This window comes from Arachis hypogaea, chromosome 14 (genome assembly GCF_003086295.3).
Source record: "Arachis hypogaea cultivar Tifrunner chromosome 14, arahy.Tifrunner.gnm2.J5K5, whole genome shotgun sequence".
NCBI classification, from domain to species: domain Eukaryota; kingdom Viridiplantae; phylum Streptophyta; class Magnoliopsida; order Fabales; family Fabaceae; genus Arachis; species Arachis hypogaea.
The window spans coordinates 109,768-122,121 of NC_092049.1; the positions used below are offsets into that span (position 1 = coordinate 109,768).

At 28.5% G+C, this 12,354-nt stretch overlaps 1 protein-coding gene across 1 annotated transcript; it reads left to right on the plus strand.

Moving 5' to 3' along the window:
* Positions 1-8,573: 8,573 nt before the first annotated feature.
* On the plus strand, positions 8,574-11,763 carry LOC112740739 (pectinesterase/pectinesterase inhibitor PPE8B). The gene is made up of 3 exons (XM_025789334.3): positions 8,574-9,069; positions 9,768-10,298; positions 10,826-11,763. Exons 1-3 carry the CDS (start codon positions 8,736-8,738, stop codon positions 11,521-11,523), a joined length of 1,563 nt encoding a protein of 520 aa, XP_025645119.1. The 5' UTR covers positions 8,574-8,735; the 3' UTR covers positions 11,524-11,763.
* The last annotated feature ends 591 nt before the right edge of the window (positions 11,764-12,354 follow it).

Sequence of the window (12,354 nt, forward strand, 5' to 3'; positions counted from 1 at the left end):
TAAATAGGTCAAACTTAAATCTAAATTAAAAAATTTATAAAAAATAATAAATCTAAACTTGAGGTATCTATTTATCATATAGGTCAAATTCGTCCAAAACCAAAATTCCACTCGGCTGGCCCATTTTCACCCCTTACTCGCAGACTCCGCATATACCGCATATATAATATAATGGAGCCAGCCTCAGCCACAAGCCCTCAACTCATAATACAAATGCATATGCCGGATCCACGAATAGAACTTCCATGTCTCAATTCCGCGTTTTTTCTTCCTTTATTTCCATTCTCATATGTCATATCCTTTCCTCTTTTTTCTCCCCTTTTATGATATATATTAGTGTATGGTATATAAATGCAGAGATCCTAATTCCTAAAGCCAAAAGATAAAAAAACGGCAAGATGAGATGAGCAAGCTGGAAACGCGTTTCTGTTTTTGTAGCATATGCACTTATCTAAAGTAGGTCGCTTTTGCCTTTATTACTTTTGAGAAAGACATATTCGGGACCTTTTAATTAATTTTCCTTTGGTTTGGTTGCGGTGATGATGTGTCCATATTTTATTGTATAATCATAGAGTAAAAGATTGAAATTTATAACCTTAATGCATACGTTAAGCATATGCTAGTATTGTTGAAAAAGGTTTACAAGCATTTGAGTTTGAAATTTCAATCATATATTTTCTTCTTTTTTTTAAATTTCGGGTGATCACTACCTTTTTATTTGTGTTTGCAAACTTACAGATACAGTCGTTATATTAGTCTAAACAATCCTATTTAGATATATGATGTTGATGGTTTGATTTTTTTTTCCTGACATGTTTCACTATTTTATTTTTTAGGTGAAGTTTTTTCGGTGAATTAAAAAGAGTGGCGAATTAACTATTACAGTGTTTGGCCATATCCAAAATTTTTCCAACACGAGAATTTTTGTTCGTGAAAAATAATTGAGAGGATTAATTGATGGATTTTTTTAATAAATAAAATAAATGTAATAATTATCAAAATACATAATTTAAAAAATAATTACTGTTTTGAATTCTTCTGTCATATCTCGTTTACACTGTAAATTACATCTCGTTTACAGTGTAAATGAAATACAGTGTTTATCTCGTTTATACTATAAACGAGATAAAGTATGTCCGCGCCTATAAATATAAGTCGTTTACAGCATTGTTCTGGACCCTATTTTGACTTAGTCAACCTCTTTCTTCCATCTTTTAACCCTTTTCTATCCTATTTTAGACTGATACAGTGATGGCACGCCAGTCGGTAAACGACGGAGACATTAACAGACTGAACGAGACGTCGCATTACGTCGGGGCAGCCGATTTCGAAGTTCGTTGCGTTCTGTCTGTTTAATCTAAGTATGTGACTATTGTTAGAGTAGTCTTGTAGTGACAAGTACGTGATTAAATGGTTTAGGAATTAAGTCATAACATCTTTGCACAAACAAATAAAGTTTTAATTGGGATTTGCTTACTGACATATGTAATTTAGAGACATATGTAGGTTAAAAACATGGAAGTATGTGGTTAAATAGAAGTTGCTGCAGTTTAGATAGAACTATTCGCTTAACGTCTACTATGCCATGTATCATGTTAAGCTGATCTAATTACTAAACCAAAAAAAAAAGTAAGAATTTTGAGAAACAAAAAGTTATAATTATTCCTTAATAAGGCTGAATTTGTTTTATAATTCTTCAGAGGCCTCAACCTCCCTCACTTCTGTATCACCGAACTTGTTCAATATCAAACTCTTTAAATTCGACAATGTATTCACACGTTGAGCGCGAAACAATATCGGATTCTCACACTCAAATGCTATCCCGTTGTCTCCATTTCTCATACAACAGTTGGGATAAATAAGCACAACTATGTATGAACTATTACTGGCCATTAATGCTTTGTTTTCGTGAGAAAAACCAGACAGAAAAAGGATGAAAAATGTTTGTGGAGAATACCAATGGTTACACATCCTTTTATAGCTACTGCCACTTTGTCTTCTATCTATCTCATTTACATTGTAAACGAGATATACCCGTTGAAATTGACCAGTCTTATCTCGTTTACAATATAAACGAGATACACGCAATATCAACTCGTTTACACTGTAAACGAGATAAGAAAAATGTATTTATTTCGGTAAATATTTTTTAAATTATTTATTTTGATAATTATTACATTTATTTAATTTATAAAAATAAAAAATCCATTAATTGATAAGTCTAATTATTTTTTAACTCTACAAAATTAACACTTAGTAAAAAATTTATCTAATTTATTAATGTGTATTTCTTTCTTTTTAATATTAATTTTTTATTCCTATTTCGTCCATAACTAATCAATTACAATAATATTAAATCATCAACTTTAGAAAAACTTGTGTTTAGTAAAACTTTAATTTAGAAAAACTTATTTTTAGATAAAATTGTTTTAGTGACACGTTAAAGTGGACATGACAAAAATTTTATTTTATTTTTTGAAAAAAATATTAGTTTATTAGATATGTGATTTTTCTTTTATTATTTTGTTATCATTGATTTGGCTTTTTGGTTATTTAGTATAGATTATTATTTTATCCTTCTCTTATACATCCCGGATGAATTAAAATTTTAAACCTAATTATATAATAGTCTTTGTTATATATCTAAATATTTTTATCAATTAAGTCTAACAAAATTGATATAATTTTAACAAAAATTACTTACATTTCATGTGCATAAATCACATGCTTTTTTTTTTTGTGTTCCTTTTTTCATTGGTGTATTTTCTCTTCATCGTCGTTCTTTTATTAGTGTTATTTTGTTGAGTTTTTTTTTTCCTCCTCCTCTTTCTAGTTGTTACAACATTTTTTTTAATTTTTTCTTCTCTTTTTAATTGATTTTTTTTTTGTTTTTGTCTTGTTAAGAGAATGAAACAAAAAAAATTATAAATAAGTAAAACAAAAAGAAAAAGATGATAAGAGAGGAGAATGAGAAGTTTTAAATTGTGCAGAATTTATTCAAAAAAATAATACTAAAACTTTTTAACAGTGACATAAAAAAATTTATTTTGACAGATTTTTTTTAATTTTGATATTAAATTTTTTTAACAATGGCACAAGTTTTTGTTAAGAAGGTGAAATAAGAAAAATTATGAAAATATAAAATAAGATGATGATGAAGAGAAGGCGGAAGAAGGGGGAGTTTTAGATTTGCATACTTTATTAGAAATAATACCGAAACTTTTTAACTGTGACATAAATCTTGTTAAGATAAAGGGTGAAATAAGAAGAATTATGAGAATGTGAAACAAAAAGAAAAAGATGATAACGAAGAAGAAGAGGGAGAGAAAATAGAGTTTTAAATTTGTAGAAATTATTATAAAAATAGCACCGAAATTTTTTACCGTGACATATAAAGTTTTTTTTTAATTTTGACATTGAAATTTTTTAATTTTATTACAAAAATTTTTCAACCAATTTTTTATCATTTAATTAATTGAGTGATTGAAGTCATATGTAAGATTTTTAGCAATTTATATGTTATTTGTAACAAATTTTTTGTATTTTTTTGTTTTAAAATATATTTAAATGTATTTTGTTGGTTGAGTGAATTAAAATTTTGGATATATAATTTTTAAAATTTTTTTTGTGTCATTTATTAAAAATTTTGATATCTTTTTTAACAGATTTTTCGTGTTATTAACTTTAAATTTGTGTATCACTTTTGTTATCATCCAATTGATTGTGAGATATTAAATTAAGAAGAATAAGATATGATGATGATGATGATGATGATGATGATGATATGATGATGATGATGATGACAAATAAACGATAACAATGAAGAAGAAAGAAGTGGGAAAAAAAATCAAACCAGAAAAGAAGATAATGAAAAAGAAGAGGAAGAAATAAGAAGAGAAAAAGGAGAAGAAAGAGGAGAGAATGAGAACGAGAACGAGAACAAAATGTAAACGCACGTGAAGTGGGAAAAAAAAATCGAACCAAAAACGAAGATAACGAAAAAGAAGAAGAAGAAATAAGAGGAGATAAAGGAGAAGAAGAATGAGAACGAAAACGAAAACGTAAACGCACGTGTATAAATTTGATGATGATAATAATAAAGAAAATAGAGAGGAAAGAGAAGGAGAAAAAAAAAGAAGAAAAATGAGAATGAAATAACATAAATGCGTGTATATAAATTTGATTTGGTTATACCTGATTATTTAAAAAAAATTGATTGTTGAATATTATTGTTATATACAAATAATGAATTGAATCATACTATCTTTTTTGTAATATTTTATTATAATACATAATTTAACAATATTATAATTGACTAGATTTGGACAAAATAGAAATAAAAAGTTAATAATAAAAAAGAAAAAACACATTGAAAAATTAGGTGTAATTTTGACAAATGTTAATTTTATAGAATTAGAAGGATAATTAAACTTTTTAATTAGTTATTTCATTTTTTTTATTGAACAATGTTATATGATCAATAAAATTTATTATTTTTTATTAATATTTGACTAATGCTTTATAGTCTATACTAATATCAATACTAAATTTTAAACTCCAAACTAAAAATTATAAATTCTAATAGTATAAAAATAAAATATTAACTAATATATATTAATAAAAGTATTGATTCCTAATATTTATATTTTCAAAATTTACTATTATAACTCACTTAATAAATCATGATTAACAAATTAAACAATCTCAAACTACTATCACATTCACATTGCTATAATAATCACCATAAAACAGAATGCACCTCCTTTAATTAGTCCAAGTGAGATATTAAAACATTATCAATAATCAGTTTGCTTCGTTCTTTATATTTTATTTCTATTTCTCCATTATCATATAAATTGTACGAGAAATGTCGTGCCAAGAATGTTAAGGAGACAAAAAAAAAAACAGTTAGAATTTGTCTTATTTAATATTTATTAATTATCGCAAAATTAATGAATACTAAATAAGATAAGTTATAGCTGTTTGGTTACCAAACATTTCTGAAGAAATAAATATATATATTTGGATTTATTCTTGATGTATCGAGGATGTAAAAATATAGAAAGTTGATTTTTAATTAACTAATTTTTTATTGTAGAATTTTTAAGGTACATTTTTTCGGAGCATTTTGGATTTTGGATTAGAATTTAAAATTTAAAATGTAACATCTAAGATTTAAGAATTAAAATTTAAACAAAAAATTAAATTTAAAAAAACTGATTAATATCAACTAAAAAAAAGTTGAATTTCTAGTAAAATACTTTTCTTGTTGTCTCAATTATCTTATTATCCAATAACAATTATTTAGCTATGAAATAATATTTTATCGATTGAGATTTTGTCTATTTAAAAATTTTGCAGCAGTAAGATTTGAATAAAAGATTTGACAAATGGGAAAAAATTTGGCTACCACTACACCAATAGTTACTTCTTGTTTTAAATTACATTTTTTAAGTGTATTACATAACTATATATTATATTTTTTATTCTGAAATATCTTTTTATTTTTTCTTTTATTTTGCACAAATTTATAAATATAAACTATATGTTTTTTTATGTATAAAATTTTTATAAATATAAATGTAAATTATTATTAGACAAATTTTGTGTCTAACAAAAATATAAAATTAGCATGTTGATATTGCACTAGTGTATGAGACTTGCCCTGTATCTCAAATGAGAATTGATCTATATATATATCAGGGTTGATTATTAGATGCAATTAATTTCACTAAATCACTTTGTACTTTTGCTAAAAATCGATCGTGTTGTATGATGTATCTGTCGTTTTATGAGCTCTAAGTCCTTTAACTAGAGTTGTAGCCTAGTAGGTAAATTTAATTAGCTGGCTATTCTTTAATTATTTTTTAATCAATTCTGTACAAATGTATAAGTCATGGACTGAAGGTATTATACCAACAAAATTTAATTGTTCTCTCCAAAAGGCATATCACGGAAACTTAGTCTAACATGACTGCATGGTTAAACATCAATTCTGTCTTCTTCGGACGGCAGGTTTATTTCTTTCCTAGAATGTGACACATTATAATTAAGTTTTGGAAAGTATAGATAAGTAATAAAAATAATAAATAATGTGAATAATAGATATATTAAATATTTAATTTATTAAGTTTTGAAAAAATATAAATAGACAATGAAAATAATAAATAATGTGAATAATAGATATATTTGATATTCAATTTACTAGATGCGTAGATCATTATCTTAATATTAAGATTTAGGTGAATAATTTAGGAGTGTCGTAAATTTTTATTTTATTGGACCAATTTTAAAATTCATTATTCATATTATTCATAAAAGTTATTGTCTACTTAGCAAAATCGTTAAGTTTTATATATTAGTATAATGTAATGTTTAATGTAAAGATCTATAAGGAAGAAAAAAGAGTGCCGCTTACTCCTTAGACTATAAATTGTTAATTATTGCAATGCTACTTGTAATACTTTGAATGACAAAATGAAAACTCGTTTCATTGCAGCCCCAGGTTATAATTCATCCTTAGTGAGTGTAAGTAAGCTCACTGGAGAGATTTAATTTATGATTGTATATACCGACATAAACTTGTACAATATATTTAGGTACATTGTACACTCAAATGGTTTTTACTAATTTTATTTAGGATAAATCCCACCAATTTTCCAGCGAAGTGTTGAACTTTTGTTTATTATTTAAAATAGTATAATTAAGTATTCTTTAAATATTGTCTTTTATTCATTTTTTAGAAGATAAAAAAATAAAAAAATAAGTAATTTTTTAATTTTTTAAATAACTGGTATATAAAAGTAGATATTTAAATTAATTAAATAATAATAAATTTTTTAAAAAATGAACTAAAGACTAAAAGTTAAAAAAAATTAGTATTTCCGTATTTAAAAAGGTTTTCTATCCTTAAAGCAAGTGAGTCAAAGAGACATGGAAAATGAACGTGGAAAATTACAAATTCACGCCATGCTCCTTTGTCGAACACAGTGGCATGAGAAGTCTTGAGACGCTCACATAAAAATCAACTTATTTACTTTTCTTCCCCTTTAATTTGTTATTATTCATCATATATATCAATATATGGTAACAAAGTGGAATTTTCTCTGATATTGAGTGAACGAAAGCTGAGACAAAAATAAAAAAGAAAGAGCGGTGCATGTTCATCTCGTGTGCATATTGATTTGATTTGGTAGAAGCTGTAGTAGTCATCGATAATACAAGACGCCTCCTCTGGATTTGATTTAGTACACTTTTTTAGTTTTTTTAAAGGTAAATTCTATGGTACCTATTGGTGTCGAATTTGTCGAACTTATCTTGTATGGTAAATTTTAAATATTAAAAAATTATTTGCTTATATATTTTTTAATTTAAATATTAGTTTTTATCTTCTTTTAGTAAGTTAAGCAAATATAAATACTAGATAGGCACCATAAAATGTACCTTTTTTAAAAGCCTGACCAGCATAATTACCGTCGACACTTGAAATATAGTCACTTCATGATTCCTTTACTTTTGTTTTGTACCTTTTTGTCTCTGATATAATTTTTTTTTTTGACTATAGTAATTCTAAATTCGATAGGTTAAGGACTAATTCGTTGCGGATAAGAACTTCATTTAAGAGTTTGACGCTGATTAATAAGTTGTTGCATGCACAAAACAGATTCAAATTCCAGACATTTATTTAAACGGACGAGCTAATTAACCACTCAATCAACCCAAATTGATTTCTCCGATATAATTATTAATTATCTATTGAAATTACCGGTTAATTAAATTCTTTCAAAAAAATATAAATTTAATTATTCTGCTGGTGGTATGATTTTATTAAATTTATAATTAAATTTTTATATATATTTTTAATTAAAATTTTATATTATTTTTAATTTATATTTAATTTTTTATGTTAAAAATATTAAAATTAATAAAATATTTTTTTTAAAAAATTATGCAATTAAGAATCTAATTATATTTTTAATTATAGGTATTTTTAATTTGTAAATAAATATTTTATTAATTTTAATATTTTTATATTGATAAGAATTTAATTATAAAATTAAAAATAATATAAAAATTCAATTAAAAAAAAGTATAAATACCTAATTATAAATTAGGTGAAACTCAGGTAATTAAAGCAAAAATATACTCACTAATTATTTATTCATTATTTTTGAAGAAAAATGTCTTCAAGTTATTCAACCACTTAACTAAATTCTCTTAAAAAATATATTTATTCGAGTTATGCTAGGTAACTAATAACTTTTTTGAACAACATGAACAATCACTAATCAAATCAAAACACACTACACCTCTGAATTAACCACCTAAATCTTAATATTAGAATAACCATCCGCACACCTAATGAAATAAATATCTGATATATCCATTGTTCACATTGTTTAGTATTTTCATTGTCTACCTGTACTTTTCTTATTCACTAATTATCTATTCAAATTAGCCAAATACTTAAATCCTTTAAAAAAATATATTTCACTAATTATTTATTTATTCTGAAAATAAAATTGGTGTCATGTATCATTCCTCCTCTTATAAGTTATAACTTATTTAAACACTAATTGGCCCAACATTCAGCATCTCTTCCGCATTTCTTTCCCTCTCTCCCTTATAAATACTCGCCATCTCTCTTCTCTCACTACATATCTTACTTCAATCAATTCCCCCTTGCGACAGAGCCACTAATAATAATACTGTAACAAAAGCACATAGAGGCAAATATGGTTCTTTCTTCAACAAGAAAAGAGAAAAAGCCACCAATCATGGCACTCACCTTCTTGTTGATGCTTCTCCATGGACACTTCACTACTATGGCCTCTGCTTCTCGCACTCGTTTGGGAGGCTCAGCGTGCCTCAAGGTTTCACCTTCTGAGTTCGTCGGTGCTGTTAGGGAAGTTATTGGCCTCTTGGGAGATGTTGCTTCCATCTTGTCCAGGTTTAGCGGTGGCTTTGGAAATTTCCGTCTCGCCAACGCCATTCTTGACTGTCTTGATTTGTTGGACATGTCCTCCGACGAGCTTAACTGGTCTGTCTCCGCTACTCAAAACCCCAAAGGTACCATTAACCGGTCATTTCTTGTGGACCACAACATCTTTATTTCACAAAAGATCAAAATTATGGTGGTATATCTGATAACATTGATAAAACAGTGGTTTAAAGATATTGCATATGTGACTTTCAAATCTCTGTTTTGTGTTGTGTTCCCGTTAACCAAATTCACACAAGCCTCATTAGTATTCTGTTAGTTTTTCCTCTGTTCCATGAATATTGAAAATAGGGGGAGTTTATATTGTCAACTTGATGGATTTTAATTTTAAAATCCTTCATCTCTTAAGTCTTAACACTAGCTATTAAAAAAAATGGCCATTAAAATTTCAAGTCATAATATCTTAACATTTTGACCATATAGTTTTTATCCAAACTCTACTATCAAAGATTGAATAATACAACTCATGATTAATAACTAACTGGCCCAGCCCAGTGTGTCCCCACTCTTATTCTCTTCCCTTCCCTCCTCATTCGAGACAATGAAAAACACATATTCTAAATACAGGGTCTTATACCACTAGTACTAGCCAACCAATTTTATTAGATCCTTTAAATTACTTCCAGCTGTAGTTTTATTCTTTGTAAGATAAGATGTGTACATTTTTTCACTCATGATGATAATGTTAGATCATGATATGATGGTACATAACGATACTAATGACTAACCTATTTGAAATGTGACATTACTATCATTAATGTTGTAGGAAAAAACAACAGTACAGGAAACTTAGGATCCGATTTGAAGACATGGCTAAGTGCTGCCCTGGCAAATCCAGAGACATGCCTCGATGGATTCGAAGGCACAAGCAGTATCGTGAAAGGATTAGTCTCCAGCGGCCTTGGACAAGTGACATCGCTGGTGAAGAATCTCCTTGCAAAGGTTGATGTCCCCCACCATGATGTCTCCCACAGTGCCGGCGTGGACCAGTTTCCTTCGTGGGTGAAGCCGGGGGAGAGGAAGCTTCTGCAGGCAAATGGAGTGGCTGCGGATGTTGTGGTGGCTTTAGATGGAAGTGGAAAGTTCACAAGGGTGATGGATGCGATTATGGCTGCGCCGGATTATAGCATGAAGAGGTTTGTGATTTACGTGAAGAGAGGTGTTTATAATGAGAACGTGGAGATTAAGAAGAAGAAGTGGAATATCATGATGATCGGAGATGGTATCGGTGCCACTGTTATTACCGGCAACCGGAGTGTTGTTGACGGCTGGACAACTTTCCGATCGGCCACCTTTGGTAAGAATTTTACCGTTAATTTGGATAAACTATATTATATTTCTAATGGTAACGATAGGGAAAAAAAAAACAATTAAAACTTATACTTATTTAGTATTCATTAATTATCGCAATCACTCATTAATTGTCGCAACAATTAATGAATGCTAAGATAAGTTATAACTGTTTTTGGCTAATTGGTGAAAATTCAGGTGAAGTCGACTTCACGTGAAGTTGATACCTGAGAATACTTGAGAATCATTAGATGAAAATTTAGTCAAATCAGTCAAATTATCTAATGGTTCTCAGATATCAACAACTATTATCAGGTATCAACTTCACGTGAAGTCGGTCGACTTTACCTGAGTTTCCACCAATTTTTTTTGTCACCCTATTATTACCACTATACTATATTATTAAAATTTAAGCATCAATTATCGGATACATGATAATTGATATCCATATGTCTGCATCAAACAATTGATATTGCTGCAATGAAGATACACCTTCTAAACCTCCAATTTCTGTATAATGGTTGTCACGTGTAGCTGTAAGTGGAAGAGGATTCATAGCACGAGACATTACTTTTCAGAACACAGCAGGACCAGAGAAGCACCAGGCAGTGGCACTAAGATCCGATTCCGACCTCTCAGTCTTCTTCCGTTGCGGAATCTTGGGCTACCAAGACAGCCTCTACACTCACACAATGCGTCAATTCTTTAGAGAGTGCACAATCTCCGGCACAGTCGATTTCATCTTTGGCGATGCAACCGCAGTCTTCCAAAAATGCAATATACTTGTCAAGAAAGGGTTACAGAATCAAAAGAACACAATCACCGCACAAGGTAGAAAAGATCCTAATGAACCAACAGGATTCTCGTTACAATTCTGCAACGTAACTGCTGATTCTGACCTAGTTTCTTTTGTTAACACCACGGAATCTTTCTTGGGGAGGCCGTGGAAAACGTATTCAAGAACCATTTTTATGCAAAATTATATGAGCGAGATTATAAGGCCGCAAGGGTGGTTAGAGTGGAACGGTAACTTTGCGCTGGATACACTATATTATGCTGAGTATATGAATACTGGTGCCGGTGCTGGTGTAGCTAACAGAGTCAAATGGCCCGGATACCATGTTTTGAATAGCTCCAGTGAAGCTAGCAATTTTACTGTCTCACAGTTCATTCAAGGAAATTTATGGTTGCCTTCAACTGGTGTAGCATTCACAGCTGGATTAACGCTTTAAATTAAAAATTTACTTAATCAATATGGCAAATAATCTTGCCAATCTTGTATACTATATACTATATAAAGGAAAAATGTATTACCTTCAAGAAGAAAATGCTGAAGAATTGCAATGTTTTGTTCTTCACAGCTTCACTCTAATTCATTTGTACTTTGTTATTAAATTAAAGGTGTCTCTGTATTTTCAGTTTCACGGATGTGTTTTTCAATATACGGAAATCAAATCTATTAGTACTATCAATGTCAGTTTACAAATTATTTTTTTTCTATAGCATCACCATTATTATTATGGCTAGTTCATGCATTATATATTCAATAGCTTTTGCAGTTAGCACTTTGCAATAATGAGCTTCGACAGCATTCGCATCATTTTAGATAGATTTTCTATGTGAGATGAGTTTCTCTGGTGCCGTGGCAAAATCACTTAATGCGTAATAGTAGTTTTATACAATCAAATCATAAGTTTGGTGGTGCTAATCAAGTACCAACTAATGTGGTTGTGGTGCACCCTCTGGTTTCGGTTTCAGGCTTCCACCTAGCACCTAAATGGCCCCATAACTCGGGCTATTTTAAGGGTTCTATACTAATGAACACTGACTGATTCAAAATATTTTAAAAACAGAGATAAAAATATCTATATTAAAATAAATGTTATTGAGTATTATTAATTATATTAAAAATATAATAGAGATACAAAAATAAAAAAAAATTAATAAATATTTTTATTCTTAAAATATTATTCATTATATATAATTTATAAAAAAAATATTTTTTATTTTTAAAACTTAATTTAAAACATCTTAATTAAATTATAAATAACTTGTCATTCTAA